Source organism: Lissotriton vulgaris, chromosome 7 (assembly GCF_964263255.1).
Source record: "Lissotriton vulgaris chromosome 7, aLisVul1.2, whole genome shotgun sequence".
Classification (NCBI taxonomy): Eukaryota; Metazoa; Chordata; class Amphibia; order Caudata; family Salamandridae; genus Lissotriton; species Lissotriton vulgaris.
In genome coordinates, this window is record NC_141695.1 from 373,819,463 (window position 1) to 373,841,027 (window position 21,565).

At 47.0% G+C, this 21,565-nt stretch overlaps 1 protein-coding gene across 4 annotated transcripts in view; it reads left to right on the plus strand.

The window, feature by feature from the left end:
- Positions 1-21,565, plus strand: part of PPP6R1 (protein phosphatase 6 regulatory subunit 1) — a 1,178,344-nt gene that overhangs the window by 1,087,524 nt on the left and 69,255 nt on the right. For 3 of the 4 annotated variants that reach the window (XM_086930305.1, XM_086930304.1, XM_086930307.1), the window contains one exon: positions 9,983-10,078. In XM_086930305.1, the coding sequence (XP_086786431.1) occupies positions 9,983-10,078 (96 nt within the window). Of the gene's footprint in view, positions 1-9,982; positions 10,083-21,565 lie in introns of those variants that run through there. The other variant, XM_086930306.1, reaches the window with a different exon arrangement.

Here is a 21,565-nt window from a genome sequence, read left to right on the forward strand (position 1 = left end):
CCCAAACAACTGAACCTAGCGATCTGGCTCCTGAAGTCATAGAGTTTGGGTACTTAGATTTACCACCAGAATGCATGGAAATCATTAAACAAGCAAGACGTCCTACCACCAGAGCATGCTATGCAGCAAAATGGAAGAGGTTTGCTATACACTGTAACAGTAAGCACATCAACCCTCTGGACGCATCTACTAAACAAATCATTTGCTATTTGTTACACTTACAGCAATGTAACCTAGCATATACCTCTATCAGAGTTCATCTAGCAGCCATAGCAGCATACCTACAAAACAGACAACATCTGTCATTGTTCAAAGTACCAGCAATTAAAGCTTTCATGGAAGGACTCAAAAGAGTCATTCCACCAAGAAGACCACCTTCCCCAGTCTGGAATCTCAACATAGTGCTTACCAGACTAATGGGGCCACCATTTGAACCTATGCATAGGTGTGAAATACAATTCCTCACATGGAAGGTAGCCTTCCTCATAGCTATCACGTCACTGAGAAGAGTAAGTGAACTGCAGGCTTTTACGATTCAAGAACCATTTATGCAGCTACACCAAAATAAAGTGGTTCTTAGAACAAACCCAAAATTCTTACCGAAGGTTATTTCAGCATTCCACATCAATCAGTCAGTGGAATTACCGGTTTTCTTTCCAAAACCACAAACAGTAGCTTAAAGAGCCCTACATACACTGGATGTTAGAAGGGCCATATTATACTACATAGAAAGAACACAAACTTTCAGAAAGACAAAACAGCTATTTGTTGCGTTTTCTCCCACACATAAAGGCAATCCCATCTCCAAAGCGGGCATTGCCAGATGGATTGTAAAATGCATTCAAATATGCTACTTAAAGGCAAAGAGAACATTAACTGTTCCTCCTAGAGCTCACTCTACACGTAAACTAGGAGCATCTATGGCATTTCTGGGAAACATTCCACTAGATGACATATGCAAAGCGGCTACCTGGGTTACACCGCACACCTTCACAAAACACTATTGTGTAGATGTGCACACAACACAACAAGCTAGAGTGGGACAAGCAGTATTAAAAACATTGTTTCAGACAGTTGCAACAGACACGGGCGACCACCGCTAGGGAGAGAACTGCTATATAGTCTATTCATAATGTACCATCTGCAGCCCATATGCCTCGAACGGAATATGCTACTTACCAGTATGCATCTGTTCTTGGCATAGAGGGCTGCAGAGTGGTACATGCCCTCCCAGCCTCCCCGGAAACCTGTGTCTGTTCCAACATTATCTTATTTAGATACACTTACATGGGCACTCTTATCTGTATTCTACTATACTACTCCATCTAACCCTACTATGGCAAAACAATCTAAGGATGGAGCCGATGCCCATGCGCACTACCAACCAAGGGAGGAGTCACCAAGAGACAAAAGACTCTCCAAGAGAAAAACAAAGTGCAATCATCCGAGCCCAACACCAGATGGCGATCTATTCATAATGTACCACTCTGCAGCCCTCTATGCCAAGAACAGATGCATACTGGTAAGTAGCATATTCCTTACTCTCAATCCTTCACTCAACTCACAGGCTCGTAACAATGCCACTAATTCAGCTGCATGTGCTGACTGATAGGGAACTCGAGAGGTCTCAACTACAGTACAGAGGTTGGTTATAGCATACGCAGCTGTCGCACCATCTGGTAATTTGAAACAAGAGCCATCCACATACAACTTCCCTTGGGGTTCAAATAGAGGAGTGTCTGTGAGGTCCAACTGTCCCTTCGTTTCTTCCTCAGTTCGAAATATACAAGTGTGCACATCATTGTTTGGCTCATCCGAAGGGAGGGGTAGTAACGTGGCTGGGTTCAGAGTGGCACACCTCTTGATAGAAATATGAGGAGCAAATAGTCAATTCATATCCAGTGAGACGTGCACTTGTGAGGTGCTGGGTCTTTGTTTTATTCAATAATAAATCCACAGCGTGCTGTACCATCACTGTGAGGTCAGAATTCAAAACAAGTCCTTCTGACTGTCGAATGGCCACCGCGACTGCAGCGGTAGCCCTTAAACAGCTAGGAAGTGCTCTGGCGACATTATCCAACACCGCCGAAAAATAAGCACAAGGCCTTTGCTTACCACCAAATCCTTGTGTCAACACAGAAAACGAGCAGCCGTCCGCCTCGTGTACATAGAGCACAAAAGGCTTCCGGTAATCAGGAGTCCTTAGAACTGGTGCAGAACAAAGAGCAGATTTTAAAGAGTCGAAAGCCTTTTGACATTCATCAGTCCAAGGTAGTGGTTCATGCACATCTTTAGTAGTTAAGTACAAGAGAGGTTTAGTAAGAAGGGAAAAGTTAGGAATCCATTGGCGACAGTAAGAGGTTATGCCAAGAAATGCACGAACATCACGTTGAGGTACAGGCATGTTAAAAATAGTAGTCACACGTTCAGGAGTTAATCTCCTCCCCTCTTTCGACAGCAGATGACCAGGGTAGGTCACCTCCTGTCGACAATATTGAAATTTAGAAAGGGACACTTTGTTACCATTAGCTGCTAGATGTGACAATAATTTAACCGTAGCTTCCTTGCAACCTTCCTCAGTATCTGAAGCCACTAACAAATCATCCACTTAGTGGAGGAGGACGCTTCCTGGGGGCAAGGTCAGTTCATCCAATACTGCTTTCAGTGCTTGACTATAGATACTAGGGCTCTCTGTATACCCCTGAGGAGCGTGGCAAAATCTAAAGCTGCGCCCAGATAACGAGAAACTGAAAATATGACTGCTATCAGGGTGGATTGGAATGCCAAAGAAAGCATTTTTCAGATCTATAACGGAGAAATACTTTGCAGTGGGAGGAATCATAGTAAGAATCGTAGTGATGTCTGAGACCACTGGATATTGGGGTACCACTATTTTATTGATTTCCCGCAAATCAATCACAAAACGATATGTATCCGCATAATCCAGACCACTTTCCGTAGGGGCATTTTTTAAGATTGGTAATATAGGACTATTACAAGTATTAGAAGCTGTTTCTTCCACTACGCCTTTGTCAATCAAATCCTGTACAATTGCTAACAATGCCCTCTCACCAGCCGGTGAGATCTTGTACTAGGGAATACGCGGTAATCGAGCATTCGGTTTTAAAGTAATAGAGACTGGCGGGATCTTTAACAGACCAACATCCGTATCACCAGTTGCCCACAATGTAGGTGGGATAACAGCAAACTCGGGAGGAAGGGGCTCATTTTTCACGAAATATTGCTGAGCATGCTGATCAGGCGATTGAATAGTTAAATATACACCGTCAGGGGAACAATAAATCCTTGCATGCAATTTCTTCAACAGGTCCAGTCCCAATAGATTTTTCCCACAATGTAACGTCAACAAAAATGGGGAGTCCACCGTAACTGGACCTATGATGAATGAGAGAGGTTTAGAAATGGGGCTCACTACCGGGATTCCAGAGAATCCAACTGAGACATTATTTAGCCCGGACAGAGCAGCCCCTGGGACCAGTGAACGCGTAATCAAACTATTCATTGCACCCGTATCTACTAGAAAATTCTCGGCAGTCCCCATTAATTGCCCTCAGACATAAGTCCCTCGCTGATCAACGGGTACTAACACATAGCCCCTACTCTGCCTGTGGCTGTCCTATGCGTACGTATACCCATCTGTTCCTTCAGCCCAGTAATCTTCAATATAGTACTGCCTCCCTCTCAGGTTATCAAAACAATTTTCTCCGGACTCACCTCTCACCAACTCCCCTCTTCTCATATCACTCCGATCAACTCCACCTCGACCCCGTCCTCTCCCTCTTACTGCTCCGTTTTGAGCTAATAACAAAGGACACTGAGCTCGCTAATGCCCTTCCTGTTTACAGTAAGCACATTGGTTCACTCCTAAAGTGACAGCCGGACCTCCGCCTCGCCCAGCTCCCGCCCCCCTTGGGACAAATCCTCTTCCTCCTCCATCCCTGCCTCGTCCTCTAATTACTTGCTGTAATAATACTCTAGTTTTTAGGTCCTTCGTTTTCTTGTCAGATTTGTCTTTACTCTCATTTTCTCTATGTTCATAATATTGAGCCATACTCAGGATAACGGAAGGAGCAGAGGTAGTCCAAGTACTCTTGTCCGCTTGTAATCGTGCGGAGATTTCAGGTAACAAGTTGGTAACAAAGCAAGTAACAAACCATCTTATGCCACTTTCTACTGACAGATCTTGTCCACTAAAATCAATGAACGCCCCCTCAAATCAAGTAAAGAAATCAGAAACACTCTCATCCTTCTTTTGTTTGCAGACGGTTAACTTATCCCAATCTACCTCTATATTCACCCCCTTATCTCAGCTTTACAAAACATGGAGGTGTCAGTCTACAACTATGCAGACGACCTCCAGCTCATTTTCAATCTTTCCCCCTCTCACGACTCTAGGTCTAATCTCTGTTCTGTCCTTGCCTTCATATTCGACTGGATGAACTCTAACCAGCTAAAATTAAATCCGGACAAAACAGAGCTGATACTCACCGGCAGCCTCCCTAGTCCTTGTTCTCCTGAATTCTGGCCCCCTGCCCTTGGTCCCCCCCCTTCCCCTTCAGCTAAAGCAAAAACCCTGGGTATCTTAGTCAGCCAAGATCTGACTATGCGCCCTCAGATCAGCGCCGTTGTTTCTTCTTGTTTTCTGTCCCTACGCATCATCCGAAAAATTTCCCGTTTTTTTTCTGTTGAGGCCCTTAAGCTCATTGTCATGGCCATGATTGTCTCCCTGCCTGGACTATGGCAATGGGCTTTTTGTAGGGATACCGGCATATGTGCTCTGGCGCCTCCAGCTCATCAGAATCAGGCCGCCTGATATACCAGCTCCCTAAGTATCATCGTGTCACCCCCCTTCTCAAATCCCTTCACTGGCTTCCCATCTCTCAACGCTCCCTTTTCAAGTTGGGCTGTCTCACCTTCATGGCTCTTGCAGGCACCGCTCCTGGGTTTGTCAAATCTAAAATTCGCTCCTCTACCCAAGCCCTTCTGGTAGTCCCTTGCTTCAAGAGAAAAAAACACAGTGGCCTTCGGTTCTCCACCCTTGCCCCCACTTTCTGGAATGCCCTCCCCTTCTCTATCCGGTCCCTAACTAACTATATGGATTTCCGGAAAGCTCTTAAAACTCATCTTTTCTCTTTAGCTTTCCCCTCATAATAACTGTCTTAGCTTTTCTTCTATCTTCTCCTTTTCTGTCTAAATCTGGTCATAGCGCCATGAAACCGCCTGGTGATAGCGTGCTCTATAAATGCTTTTAAACTTAAAATTAAACCTTCCGGGGTGGAATTAAAGAATGCATGTACCTAATAATCCGACACAGTAATGCCAAGATTTCAGGTCTTGGTTTTCCACCGGGTTTCCGATCCCTGTCCCAGTCCTTAAACTGTTCCCAAGTTCCTCCCAACTCGGTAGCATGATTGTGATCATGCACCTGTCGCCACACATCGACGGGGACCAGTAAACCAAAAAACTCAGTGAGTTCTTTGTAATAAGCAGTTGGATTCTTCTGAGGGTTAGGTAGTTGCGTCTTCAAAGAAAGGACCTCACTCATTTTCCAAGGAGTATATACCCATTGCTCTTGAAATCGTGCTTCCACACGAGGTCTGGTCACTTGATCATTAGCATCCCTTAACTCCGGGAGTTCAGGATGATAAATAGGGTGGACTTCTCACATAGGATACTGAGAGTCCCAGTTTGAGTATTCCGAAAATAACCGTTCTCGGTTTCTCGTTATAGTCTCAACATTTCTGTACACAACTTCTAGCCTTAATTCAAACGTATGCGCCCTATCTACAATGTCATAAAGAACCTGAGGGGCTCTTCCATCTTCAAAACACTGCTCCCCTAGGGAGATCAAACGATTGGCCATGGCTTCCAAAGCACATTTGCGGCATAACCGGCTCATAGTCCCAAAGGGTCCTCCAGATATCTATAAGGGTATAGATAGGGTTCCGTACCCACTGAGACGCTTGATTTAATACTAACTGCTTCTCATCCTATCCCACTGTGGATCAGGTATACAATCACCGTGCGCTAAGGGTCCCGGGAATGTGGGAGGGGGTCGAATCAGTTATGACACGGGTCGAGCTGGCAGACAACGACGGCCAAGCCCTGGGCCGGCAAAGTTAAAACCACTGGGGAGGTCCTCGGGGACGATACAATACCAGTCAACAAGGTGGCCGTGGCAGGCACGGAGGTAGCAGGGGGATGAGTAGGTCCTGTAGGAGGGTGGGCCATAGGTGCAACAGAAGCCGAAGCTTGTGGGGCTGACAGGACCGGGGCCGTAACAAGAGGTACCGCGGGATATACTCGCTGCGGGGCGTAAGGGGGAGGTGGACGTGTATTCAGTAAATCCTCTATCTTATCTTCAGGCTCGGTTCGAGCTGTATAGCTTTTGTCTACCTGCAACCTAAACTGTCTATCCGTACAATCAATATTTTTCTCTATGTGTTCCTTGTCATATGCTATAGCCTTCTGGGTTATAGTCTGACCTCCTTTTATTTTAAGCAACTTTTCCTCCCTAATACACCGGCGTTTGGCCTCTTTCTGCCATAAGTTTAAAGAATCGAACATCGCTTGCCGGCTTCTTTTAGCGCACAGTCGATCCTGTAAATACTGTATCTTCTTCTCATCAGATGACCCTGTTAAAGGCCATTACAGTTCCATATTATCTTTAGTATATACTTATGCCACAAATTATTAAACAAAATAGGCGAGATGCCATGCTTAACATACATATCAAAACTCGGACTACCCTCTGGCAGGGCAGGCTGGCTTTCATCCAATCGTCCGCCTTTTCGGCGACAGCAGCACCCAAAACACAATTTACTAAAACAGGACATCTTTGTTCACTCAATAACGCACTCATTTACAAGAAAACAATCTCTCAAACATGGCCATGTTCATACACTCTCAGTCTTTCTACAGCAGAATTACATACAAACGAACAAAGAAAAACATGTAATATTAAAAATTGACATGTCTGTTTCCAAAACCAAAGAGCGGAGCCCGTCTGGTCCCGTTCGTGGAGAACCAGTTTATTCAAAACACCAGACCGACAGATACCAAAATCGGGCAGTCCGGAGACTACCAAGAGGCCACCAGACAGGAATTAACCACAGACCGGTCTACAGACCCTCCCGCGATCTCCCTGGGTCACCTTCGGCACTATTCTGACTGAGCTCGCTGCCTTACCGCCGCTTCAGATGTGTCCAAAAGGCTACCCAGTTGCAACCGCGGGCCTTTCCGAAAATAGTCCGTCCGGGTGCGCACCACACGTGCCACACCAAGGCATCTGATTGAAGCCTCTAATATTCACCAAACAAGTCTGTGGAGCATCTGCCCGTGCAGCCACAACGCCGCCCTGTCAGACCTCCAAAGTTCTCCGTGGTACACCGACCACCAAATCCAAATACAGTTAACTGTTTCCAAGACGCTGCTCAACAGCATAATCCAAAGACACCAAAATCCATACACTCACCTGGTGCACACAGGTATGATTGCGTGTTCTCCACTGCCCACTCCTGACGACCAACACGGTCAGATCCTGGGTTACGCCCGTAGGACTCCGGTGAGGGGTCACTAGCAGCTGGGGCTCTCTGATCGTGAGAGCAGAATTCAGCCAGAATCGTTAGTCCACCCCCTCGACCAGAGGTCCCCTTTGTTTGTCCTTCTTGCCCTGTTTACGGGAGGACGACCCCAAACGCAGAGTCCCACCAGAGTCGCCAACTGATGTACTACAAAAATAACATAAGGAGCTATACCTACCAATAACTCCTATCTAGTTTACCAAAATAATCAGTCAGTTGGCAGTGAAGAAAAATCAATCGTTTATTAACACAAAATACTCTATAGAGGAGCCTCTCCGTCGTCACCCAGCCAGTGCGCAGAGGAGACTGCCGGTTCATAGTCCATACATGGCATATATATCTTCATCATGATGCATGAGATCACCGTACATGGAAAGATACTGATTGGCACTGAAACTAGAAGGAAAAACCATGTATGGCACACAAGGCTAGTTTGAAAGTCTGCTTCGACTATTATTGGGGAGAGTCAGGAGGGGTGACTCCCTTTCGTCTTGGTGCCTGGGAGCGCAGGCACGGCGCATTCAGGAATGCGCTTATCACCTCTGAAGCCAGATGCGACCTTGGGTCTCAGGACGCAGAAAGAATAGTGTGTGTTCAGCTGCTCGTTATAACTCAACTAGCAAGCGCCTACTGACTACTGGAGGGGAGCACGTGACCGCAGCTAAATCTAATGTGTGTACAAACAAAATGGCGTTTGTCTGGCTTTCAGTTCGTATTTAAGACCTAAAGAAAGACAACAGGTAGATGCTACTTAACTAACAAAAGAAAACGATAACTAATAGTGGAGGTTACACTTACAAATGGATATATCATGCTAACAAAAGATTACTGTGATTACAGGAAAATCGATTCTATCCCTCAAGTGTACCATCTTAAACTGGATTGTGCTCTATGCAAAGAAGTAGTGGTCTTCTAGGGTCAAAGCTACTACCACTGCGTTAGCACACAAAGTCCCTGTGCCTGGCCGCTACATGGGAGTCCCTCCATAAGTTTACAAAGCACTATTTTCTGGACAGCAAAGAAGAGCACTTAGCTCGCTCAATTCTGCAGGACTTTCTGGTTTGAGTCCTTTAAAGTCCACCTCTCGTAGGTACTGTTATGGTATTGAATCAAAAGGTTAGAAATCCGTAGCTAGGGGTTTCTGAGAAGAACAAGTTACTTACCTTCTCTAATACCATTTCTGGTAGAGAGACTATCTAGCCGCAGATTCCTCACCGACCATTCCATCCTCCTCGTTCTGTGATTGGGCTGTAGCCATTAATAAAATCCCAAATTTGTGAATCTGTACACTGGTCTATCGATTCACTTCTGGGAATCCACTTATGGGGGCAAAGACAGTCTTGAAAGCAACTGACTTCAGTGTGCCGTGGGACACCTATATAAGCCCTACACGTCACTTCCAGAGCATAACAGCGTCAGTGCGGAGCTGCAGTGTGCCACCTTCCAGCATGCAGAGGTACTGCTAAAAAGTTTCTGGATCCAGTCTGACGCCTAGGGAATATTCCAAAGGTGAGCAGAATGCATCCACTGTTAAAAAGTATTACCCAAGTTAAATACCTTTTTCATCCATAAGATACCTGCAAACAGGGTTGGCTCCTCCACTAGGGCGGAGGAGTGTTGCCCCACTGCTTTCTCGCAGTGCGAGAAAGCCAAAACATAAAATGGTAATAACTTTTTGATATTACCATGTGCTCGACGCAATGCGGGCGGATAGGTGGACTGGGCTGTTCTGCTCTTTGAGAAGGGCAGGGTAGAAGTGGTTTGCACACACTGCCCTTTTGCATGCAGTCTGCATTGCAGCCTGCACGGAGAACATGTCCACCCCACTAGCCCCTGGCTGGGTGCCGTCCCGACCAATCACAACGCTGCCATTGCAGCGTTGTGATTGGCTTAGGGGAGGAAACCTGGCTGCCTGCTTTCCGTTCCTGTCGGAGGCAGGAGAGCAGGCAGAGAAGACGCGGGACCCGGCAGAAAGGTATGTTTAATTTTTTGGTTATTGGCACGCCACCCCCTCCCACGCGAACCTGTCCTAACACCCTCCCCCCCCCCCCCCCCCGACACATCTCGGCCCCCCCACCTCTCGCCCCCCCTAACCTGCAAGCAATGCCAGCTGCTATTGCCTGCCAAGTGAGACAAGTAGAAAATCAACATTGGCAAAGCCAATAGTCTGCTCTTGGCAGGCTTAGGCAATGATTTTTTTGTCATTGCAAGAACGTGCCCTAAAAGGGAACATATGTCAACCATATGTTTGCATTAAAAAAGAAAGTAAATGTAACCATGCCATGAAATTTCCATCTTCAAGAAACCTCTCTAATTTTCTACACAACCGGTTCCTATAACCGTGTTTAATAACCAGTGTCTGCCTTTTCTTTTTTCAGTGAGCACAGTCCCCTGCCAAATAGCCTACAACAATCTGTCCACCCACCTTTGGTTTCAAATGGCTCCCCCACAGAATCTTCAGCAAGCAGCATAGAGTAAGTAAGCCATTTGTCGCAAATTAAAATACTTATCTAGTTGGCTTTCATTGTGTGAAGTAAATTGGATGATTGAGAGGAGGGAAATAGTTTGCTTTGGGCATATAGAAAGTCCATGAAGCTAGACAGTAACTGTTTCCATGGAAAAGACATTAAACATGGTTTTTCTTCGATATTTAGTCAAATGTTTACTGTGGTGTGCACAATCATCTTATTTTGGCAGATAGAACTGATTTATTTGTGGTTTCCTCCTGTATTAAATAAAGATAGTTAGACTTTGTTCAAACACATTTTAAGAACGGAAACAGTTTTCCTCTAGATATAATTAAGATTTGTAAGCATTGATGTTGTCTACCTTTATGGAGACCTGAAAAAAAAATGTAAACAGAGTAATTGTTAAAAAGGAATATAAATACCTAGCTTCCTTTTGTATTTCACTTATATTAAATAAGTCTACTTTGAGTCAGTGTTTTATTTTTCTTGAAAACTTTATTTTCGAATTTTGCGAAATACCATATATACATATAATTTACTTTGAGTCAGTGTTTACATTAAACCACAGGTGACATTTTTAAAAGAGATGAAAAGGAAACCGATAAAGAGGTAATATCTTGTGGAGAAAATGGAATTTCCCCCTTGACCTTATCTGTGAAATTCACATGCAGTGGAATATTTACAATTGCGTGGAACCCAGAACACATTGAAGACATTTTACTTTTTGCAAATATGTTCTGTAAGAAATTGAGTTATTAGTTGAGGGGGTTAGGTATCAACCTCATGTAATAACCACTAAATAAACCGGAGATCAACCCCCTGGCAGCTAAGACACAGAGCAAACAGGCTTAGCTAGAGACAATGTCTAAAGTATTTACTAAAAAGGCAGTCAAAATGCAAAACAATAAAAAACTAATTAGAAACAAAGTTAAATTTAGCAAACAAACTGACACCAAAATTACAAGAAATACAATAAGGGGAACCAGAGATATAAATGTTTTAAGTTTTAATTAGAAGTAGTGCCAAGAAGCCAAAAGTGGCAATGATGGCTAATAATTGCGATATAACAGGGACAAGACTTAATTTACCACTGACTGTAATGCAATATGGGCAGATAAACTAACAAGGCACCCCTGAAAGAGACTATTCGTTATAGATTCCTTACCTTATAATTACCCCCAGACGTCAGACTGGATCCGGAGAATGTTTTCTTAGCAGTACACCTGCACGCCGATAGGTGGCGTTGGTTGACTCCGTTGTTGGCGCCATGGTCGCCGGATGATATCACGGTGCCTACATAGATGCAGCCCCTGAGCGCTGACGTCAGTTCTTTCTTTTTCCTTGCCAACCTACCGCAGATCCGGCGAGAGCTACCGCAGACACTTTTTGACTAAACTTTTTTTGACGTCTTTCCAAGTCCATCGACTACTTATCGTCGCGAGGGATGCCTCACCACTGGACTGGGATCAAGCCTTGCGACTCCTGTCAAAAGCTGATGTCTGTGATGGATCCACTCTTCGTGTGCCTCTGGTGTCTGGATTCATGGTCCAGCAGTTGGAGCACGACTTCTGGTCGTGGTGACACTCCAAAGACTTTGGGGTAGCGGTCCCGAAAGTTATTGGCGTCCCGGCGTTCTGCTCCGTGTCGTTCCCGGTCTTGTTTGAGGAAAAGGTCTCGAGACTGCTCGCAGAGCCCCCACACCTCGTTTCACTCCCAAGTCTTTGAGGTCTTTGGCTAAGTCCAAGAAGGCGAAGAAGCACCAAAGCACTTTACCTTCTCCCCATTGGTCGGCTGACGCGACGCAGGACTCAGAGCGTCGTCGCTCTAAGGCTCCGTCTCCTATGCCTGCTTCAGGGAAGTCGCAGCGCCTCCCTCGTTTCCGGGAACCGGAGTGCCCCCTGCCCAACTTTGTAAGTTCTACGAGGCCCTTCACCTAGTCTATGGGCACCCCGACTCCGCCGGCACGCCTTCGGGCCCCACGGAGCCATGGCGGCTCTGGCCCCAGCACCAGAGGGCCACTGTGGATCCAGCCCTGGATCCGTATCAACGCCAGCCGATCTTGCTCAACCTTCCCTTGTGCCGACGCCCCCTGCGACGGTCATACCCCCAGCCGGCACCATACCCATCCTCATCCCGTAGATTGAGCTGGACCGATGTCACTCGGTTTCGGTATTGACGTCGGAGGGCACTTTTTTTCCCTGGTGTTCCCTAATGCTCAGAAGGTGGGGATGAGGACTGGGAGGGGTCGCTGGACCCTTTAGCAAACCAGCTGTAACAACCAGACTGGAGAGAGGACCTGGGTGATGCCTGTGGTCTGGACACTTCTAACCTTGGCATGCTTTCTCCCCCTACCCTGGCAACGAAGGAGGGAGCGTCCTACATTGTGGTGGTGCGAAGGCCGGCCGAGGTCTTGGACCTTGAGCTCCCTCCAGTGGCAGTCAGGACTAAACTCCTAACAGAGGTGCTTCAGCCTGCGGTATTCTCCTCGGAACACCTTCTGCCTTTCAACGAAGCAATCACTGACGTCCTCCTGGGCACCCGGTCCAAGCTCAGCACAGGGGCTCGTGTCGAAAGGTCGATTGACAGCTACCATCGCTGGGCCCCGGACAACCCCGTTTTTTCTCACCAAACACCCTTCTCACGAGAGCTTGGTGGTCCAAGCCTCCTCTTCAAAGGGCGCATTCCCTTCTGCCCCTCCAGATAGGGAAACCAGGAAGCTGGATCACCTTGGGAAGCGTATGTTCTCTTCCTCCAGCTTGGAGCTGCGGTCTGTGACTACTGCATGCCCCTTGGGCCGATATTCCCACACCATAAGGGATACGGTTGCGCAGGTGCTACCTCACTACACGGAGGAGGCCCGGGCCATTCTCTCCCAGGAAGTAGCTGGTGGGAGAGATGCAACCAAGTCCACAATACGATGTGGACTAGATACCACCGACTGTATGGGCAGAACGATTGCCGCGTTGGTAGCCCTTGAGGACATTTGGCTTTTCGGGGTTGTCCAGTCAACTTTGCTGGACATGCGTTTTGATGGCGGTCTTCTTTTTAGTGACAAAGACTCTGCATTTGAGTGCTTTAAAGATTTTCGGACTACGGCCAGATCTTTGGGCCTCGCTGCGTCTTCCTGACTACTCCAGTCTGGTTTGCTCCCTTTTCGTGGCAACGGAAGGGGTGCCCAAACACTTCCGGCCCAGTCCAGCCACTGGTTTATGCAAGCTGCCCAGCCTCAGAGTCCACGGACATGGGACCCAGCGACCTCGCGGGTCCCGGACCCAGCAGGCGGGCTAGTCCACCCTTCTCGCCCCTCCGCCACAGCCTCCATACCCTCAGCTCTTTTGGCCACTTGAGAGAGTCACTGCACCAGAGGTAGGTCGTGGTTGCTACTCCCGATACTTCCTGGTGCCCAAAAAGTACACAGGCCTGCCTCCTATTCTAGACCTCCAGGCCCTCAATTGCTTCCACCGGAAGGAGAAGTTAAAATTCCTCACGTTGCCTCCGGTCCGGTCTGCTCTCCACCCTGGAGACTGGATGGTGGCACTGGATCTTGTAACATTTCATAAAATAAAGATGACTGTTTGGTTGCTGTGTTCCAGATGAAGATTTTTTGTTGATATGAAGTCATAGGATAAATAGACACAGCTTATGATCAGTACAAAAGAATCCACCAGGAGCAGCCATCCTGCTGCTCAGCCTCCAAGGTAACTGACAAGTACACTTAAACATACACAGATAGAACTCTAGATGACATCACAGAGACCGGCTGAGCAGAAGAGATCAAGACTCTAAGAAAGGACAATGAAGAGGGGAAAGCACGATGCTTGTTTCCATATTCCCGTCCTGCCAGCCCACAGACTCTACCTATGGTTCACGGTAGGATCACAAGCATTTTCAGTTCACCGTGCACCCCTTTTCCCTTACCAGTGCCCTTACCAGTGCCCATCAGGTGTTCACAAAGGTGATGGTGGTGGTCGCAGCTCACATGCGCAGATCAGGGGTTACAGTGTTCTCCTATCTCGACGACTGGTTGTTGAAGGCGGGCTCACCCCATACTATTTATTTATTTATTTATTTATAGTGTTTTTTATAGCGCGAACAAGACCCGTGGGTATCAGAGCGCTTAACATAGATGATTACAGATTGACATAATAACAATTATAACAGTTATAGCAGCAAACAGATATGAAGGTAGAAGGTGATATGCTATCTAGGGTGATTAGATAAATATATTCATAACGCCTGTGCAATTAGCATTTAGAGGTGCATAGAGTTTCGCTTGTGTCATAGTCATACAGTCAGCTCGGTGAGGTAGGGTTCCATATTATTATCAGTACAATTACCTGAGTAAATTAGTAATAAGAGTTGAATAGGTTTAGCTAGTAGCAAGGATCAAAAGATAAACAAAGTAAGGTAGAGGTAATATCTTTTGGGTGTGAGATACAGTGTTGAGATCACATAAATATGAGGTAGCAGTAAAGTGTACAGCCGAGGCTTGAGCTGTACTCAGTCAATTGTCTTATTGATCTTCAGCTTATACATGATGTGTCTGATCCTCTTTTGGCGTAAATGTTCATACTAATGGTCTGTAGGCATCTCTATGTAGGGTATTTACTCATCATGTGGCACTATCGTCTCTCACCTCCAGTTTACGGCCGACCTCCTGCACTCGCTGGGGTTCACTATCAAAATGTCAGTCACACCGGACTCCCTTTCAGACTTTCCCTTTCATCACAGCTGTTCTGGACACAGTGCATTTTAATTTCTATCCTCCCAAGCAGCAAGTACGGGATATTCAGGCTATGATACCGATGTTTCAGCCTCTATCCAAGATTTCGGTGAGAATGACCCTGAGGCTGCTGGGCCTCATGGTCTCCTGCATCCTGCTGGTAGATAATGCCAGATGGCATATGCAGGCTCTGCAGTGGGACCTGAAGTTCCAGTGGGAGCAGCACCAGGGGAAGCTTTCCGACTTTGTCCAGATCTCGGAAGGGACTGCACAACAATTGTAATGGTGGCTAACGAACCAAGCTTGAGTCAGAGGCATATCAGTCTCTTCCCCAACCAGATTTCACAGTAGTAACAGACGGGTCACTTTTGGGATGGGGCGGCACTCTGGGAGAGGGGGAGATCATAGGCATGTGGCAGAGTCCGGGTTCCATATCAATCTGCTGGAGCTTTGGGTGATCCGCCTGGCACTGAAGCATTCCTTCCCTCTCGCAAAGGGAAAGTGGTGCAGGTGTTCACCGACAACACCACCGCCATGTGGTACTGCAACAAATAGGGCGGGTGATGTTGTGGACCTTATGTCAAGAGGCTCTTCGCCTCTGGACATGGCTGTAACATCAGCGCATGACCCTGGTGGTTCAACACCTGGCTTGTTCTCTGAACGCAGGGTGGGCTAACTCAGCCGTCGGTGTCTGGTAGATCACGAATGGCGTCTTCACTCGGCAGTGATTCAAGGTCTCTTTCCGAGGTGTGCAGAACCTTAGTTAGATCTGTTCACCACCGAAGAAAACGTGCAGTGTCAGCAGTTATGCACATTGGAGTATCCAAGGCGGCACTCGCTCGGCGATGCTTTTCGGTGCGAGTGAAGTTGCGGCCTCCTGTATGCCTTTCCACCTGTACCACTTCTGCCGTGAGTGCTAAAGAAGATCAAGCGCGACCGGGCCCAAGTCATTCTTGTGGCTGCAGACTGGACACGAAGAGTCTGGTACCCTGAGCTCCTGAGCATGGCCATCGATCCCTTGATCAGACTTCCCCTTCAGGAGGATCTTCTGTCGCAGCAGCAGGGGACAGGTCTTCACCTGATTATCCAGCCTCCTCCTCCTTGCGTGGAGATTGGGTGGCTACAGTTGACCGCATTTGACCTTCCACACAAAGTCTGTAATGTCATCTTGGCAACCGGGCTTCCCTCTGCTGAAACAGTATACACCTGTAGATAGAACAAGTTTGTGACATGGTGTTCAGCAAAGGCTGTGGATCCCCTTTCTGCCCCTCTTTTGAAGGTTCTCTTGTATATACTTTCTTTGGCCCAGCAGGGCACTGCTCTGGGTACTCTTAAAGGCTATCTTGCTGCTATCTCTGCTTTTCTTTGGCTGCCAGACCAGCCTTCCTTATTCAAGTCTCCTATTGTAAATAGATTCTTTAAGGACATTACTCCTCTCCTTTCATAATGCCCCAGTGAGACTTGAACTTTGTTCTAACATATCTTATATGTGCTCCCTTTGAGCCTCGTCTCAACTGTCCTCTCAGGCTTCTCATTCTAATAACTGCTTTCCTTGTCACTATCACCTCTGCTCGCAGGATGACTGAGCTTCAAGCTCTGTCTTTTAAGCCCCCTTTCTTCGCTGTGCATCCGGACAACGTGGTGCTTAGGACGAGGCCCTCATTTCTTCCCCCTTCCCACCCCTGCACCCTTCCGAGGGGGAGAAGAGACTCCGTCGCCTGGACCCTAAACGCGAGCTGTCCTTCTACCTTGACCACACAAGATTTCGGGTGGATGATCAACTCTATGTTGGCTATGTAGGTGTCAATGATAGGTGGGGCTGTTCAAAGTGTCACAAAAAGTAGGTGTTCGCATGAGTGATGCGGGTACATCCCAAGGAGGCACACCGGGGAGGTTCATAAACAATGATTCCACTGTGTTAGGGTTGATTATTTTATTTTCATTAGGATGATGTTTTTTATATTTTCATGATATTGCATTCATATCAATACAGTTTTGTTTGTAATCCAGAGGTAATCATAGGTTCTAGCATGTAGCTCCGATGCATTTCGGGCTAAACGCCCTTTTTCAAGGAGCGCTGAAAGAAGAAGAAAGAAACGACTGTTGGAAACGTGATGAAGGGCTTCGCGAAAAAAAGAAAACAGTGAATCTTCGCATGCATTGGGGATGTGAGGGGGAGCATGAGGGGTGAAAGTGGTGGTTGCGTCGAAGGGATAGTGAACAGGCTTAAGTTAATAAAGTGATGAAATTCAGAAAACTGAACTGTGATTTAGGTGATCATAGCAAGCGCGAGGAGCGCGGGTTGAATCAAAGCATGCTGCCGCGATGGCGTGGACGGAGGCATTACGGGTGTAAACGCCGAGCGCGTTAGTGTGGGTTAAAGGACAAAGGGTGATGACTTACTTCATGCGGGGGACGACGTGCGTCTCACGAGTGAAAGTTCTGGCGCTCTGAAGTGTGTGAACTGGGGTGAGGTCTGTATGTAAACAGAAGTGTGCGGTAAACATAGAAGAAGGGTGGGGTGTGTGACGGTGGCGGCCATCTTAGAGTGGAGAAAAGGTAATAGAAAAAAGATGAAAAAACAGAAACAAATGCAAGAAATCACATCAAGGTACTGTTATACATTCACAGAAAACAACTATATTCAACACGATCGTTGAGTCCATTAGGTTTAAGGGTCTATTAACTTAAGCCTGTTCACTATCCCTTCGACGCAACCACCACTATCACCCCTCATGCTCCCCCTCACATCCCCAATGCATGCGAAGATTCACTGTTTTCTTTTTTTCGCGAAGCCCTTCATCAAAAACATCATCCTAATGAAAATAAAATAATCAACCCTAACACAGTGGAATCATTGTTTATGAACCACCCCGGTGTGCCTCCTTGGGATGTACCCGCATCACTCATGCGAACACCTACTTTTTGTGATTTTGACCAGCGTTTGGACGGAAACGCATCCAAGTAGTGCACCCTACTGAGTAACTTTCTTGAACAATTTCTCACCTACAGCTGTGCACCCTCCACTTTTTACTTGCTGTTCAAAGTGTACAATTTCTTGATGGGTTGTCCTTGTCCTTTGTATTAAAGTCAGTTATGCTTTCACGAAAAAGGAAACTCCAGTGGGGCTGTGTGCTCATTCCACTAGGGCTACGGCAGCAACCACTGCATTGGCACCTGAATTCCCACTTCTTAACATCTGCCGGGAGTATCTTTGCATACGTTCTCCAGACTTTACTGTCTGGACATCTAAGTCCGGAGGGACTGCTATTTTGCATATTCGGTCCTCCAGGACTTTCTGGTGTGAACTTGGTTTGCAGACCCTCCACCGGGGATGGTATTGCTGGGGTATCTATTCTAATGTAACAAATCTATACCTAATAGTCTCTTTCAGATGAACAAGCTACTTAACTTCGGTAACAATGTATTTGTAAGAGACATATGTTATTTATAAATCCTTGTCGCCCCACCCATCCTCTCCGCTCTGCGAACTGACTTGTAGGGATAGGTACCTAGTTGTGGCGCACCAGTGGTCAGTGTTTTTCATGGCTCTGCGCTTCTGTCATGGAAAGTAGTGTCAGAGCAGACAGTGGGGCGGCATCTGTATAGGCACCACAACATCATCCCAGCAAACATGACGATGGACACAGAGGTACCAAAGCGCAGGGGTACTGCTAAGAAAAAATTGTACAGCTCACCCTTGCATTGCTAATGAGGCTGCACAAACTGCATCAACGGATACCCATTTCCTGAAGGGTTCCAACCTACTGATGTCTGCATTAGACAGAGCGTCCATGAACTGTCATAGCACAACTAACCAGACTCAAAGCAGTCTCAATTGCATTCGCATTTGCATTTATCTGTCCGTTACATATGTAAAAATTAAAGTATAAGGGATACTGCATGTCAAAGGTTCATCCCTCACACAGAGATGCTCACTTTGTCGTGTAGCTCCTATAAAAAATATACAGGATCTGCACGTTTAGACAACATACACTGTAGGATTGGTGTTGGACTGTTTCCGGACACCCCCACTGGGTATGTTGGCTTCTCATACCAACTCGCTCACAGTGCCACTAGAATCTCGGTTTATCAAGAAGAGAATAGTTCTTGGCAACCATCGAACATGACAACCGTGATCCCTCAGGCCCGTTGAAACATTATACTACTTTTCGCTCAGTCACTCGTGCTTACTTAGTCTGTCTCAGAGAGATACACAGAAAAAACAGGCTGGGAATTTTCAATAAGCATTTATTGAACAGTTGTTAATCTGGTGTATACTAGATGAGTTGCAGCAACCATTAGACAGTATAAGATCTGAATGATTAACAGTACTAGAAAGGTAAATGGATGGTATAGTTCTACCATCTTACTATAATCATGAATACATTAGAGTATGTAAAACAGATGATAAAAAGATGCGTACTCCTATGACGTCTCCCTGACTACACTTACCTAAATGTACCTAGTCTGTGTATAGGTGTTAAGCCAAGAATCCCTCTATGATTTAGTCAACCCCATTACCTGAAGTGAGAGACTGGGATTCCATCCTGGTCTCAAGCTAGTCACACCACAAGGGATGTTAGACCACTGCGAGATGGAGTGTCTGCATGCAGGAACCTCAGTGTCTCTGGTCAGTGTCGGCAAGGAAGTCTCAGTCTCCTCTAGCTATCTTAGCAAGATGTGATGTATATATACGCATAGGTCTCTCCAGGGTTCCTACCTTACTGTATTACTGTGTCGGCCTAAAGATGACGTCGGGCATGAACTTAATACATAGGTATTATACAGGAGATGGTAGTCCTGCTGTGCTTCCAAGAATCCTCATGCATAATGTATGAGATTTAGAACTAGGGAAAACCCGCGTTCTGAATGCAGTGCCGTATCTAGGTAAAAGGTCAGTCCCTGTAAATCGTGACAAGTGTAATGTATGGAAGGGTAATGAAATTGCTGAGGCCTATATTATTGTACCTTTCTGATGGATACATCTGCCAGTGGATTCCTCACCTTGTGATTCCTCACCTTGTGAATATCCCCCTGCGTCAGCAGCATTCGGAAATTCTTTTTGTAGCTTCGCGCCGACGTGGAACGATGTCGCAGAGGCACGGCATCGCGCGCGACTCCACTGACGTCACCGACACCATATTAGGCCCACGCCGGCGTGATGACATCAGTTCCCTTTTTTCCGCGTCATCGACGCTAACTGTTTTCTGGGATCGTACAGTAGCTTTGTAGTAACTTTGTTACTCTGTGGTTATTTTCACTGTATCTTTGTCTTCTGTCGAGATGTCTTCGAAGAAGACTGGATTTAAGGCTTGCGGGGAATGTGGCAAGACTATGTCCATAACTGACCCGCATGAATGCTGCGTCTGGTGTCTAAGCTCCGACCATGACGTCGAGGATTGCCCATCTTGCAAGAAGATGACTCCGAAGGCCCTTCGGGAGAGGGAGACGAAGCTCCTCGTTGCGAAGCTTAAAAATAAGAAAGGTAAGAAGACTTCGAAGTCTCGGTCTCGGCGTTTGAGGTCGAGGTCTCGATCAAGGTCACGCTCGGAGTCGTCATCTGCTCAGGCTTCAAAGTCTTTGAGGAAGAAGCATAAGAAGAGGAGTCATGAGACACGTCATCACTCAGGGAAGGACACGAGTTTGAGGCAGAAGTCGCAAGTGAGGCTACTTCGAAAGGAAGCTGAGGCTTCGGCTTCGGAAGCACAAGACTCTGATGGTGAGGCTTCGCATGCGAATTCGCCAGGATCACCGAAGCAGCAAGTGAACCCTTCTCTGGATCTGTCTAATCCTTCTGGTCGGGAGGATGAAGGTGAGGTGGAGGAGGTTGGTGATGGCGAGGTTCTGGTGCCTGCAGGTTCGTCGACCTCGGTGCCACAGGCCGAGGAGGAGATCGACGTTGAGACGACTCCGCCTCTTCAAGAGCAACCAGGGGGCCTTTATCCAGCCTTTCCGGCTCCAGGTCAGGATCCATCCCAGTTCCTGAATGCCATGTTTGGAGTTTACTCCAGGGCAATGTACCCCTCTGGTGCACCTGTTGGTCCCACGGGTCCTATGGCGTTTAACTTGGGTGTTCCCAAGGCTTATGCTCCTGCGCCCTTCATGCCTTTCATGCCGGCTCTAGCACCGCAGTGGCATTTACCGGCGCCGGCGAGGCCTTTGACGCCGAATCCATCTGCGTCGATTCGATAGACGCCGGTGCCCACGACTCCGAGGCAGGATTCTGTTCGACCTCGGGTGAAATTACCTCGCCCGACTTCAGGTTCAACGCCGGCTCCGGCGGAGTCAGTTCCGGATCAGTCACCTTCGTTTATAAAGGAGAGGTCGAGGCGTGAAGCCCAGAGACTTCTGGAGGAAGAAAGGTATCCGTTTGCTGATGTGGAGAAAGGAGAGTTACAGGATTCTGATGATCCTTTTGATGACCTGAGAGAGGCCAGTGGTCTTGAACTGTCTCCTGAGCGGGATTTGGCTACTGTCAGATGTGCCTTCCAAGGATGTGATGCCATATCACGTTGTTATTAAAAAGGCAGCAAGCTTGTTGAATACTACTCTGCCCACTGCTGAGTATAAGTCTACTATTCTTACTGAGGTCCTTCACTCGCCTTCTTCAGTTATTGAGCCAATGCTGCCATTTAATGATGCTTTGGCTGAACCCATCTATGAAGCCTGGAAGAAGCCTTTGACAGCTCCTGCGGTTTCAAGGGCTGTGGCGAGGAGGTATAGGGTTGCACCTGGTGACCCGGACGTTTTATCAACACATCCTCTGC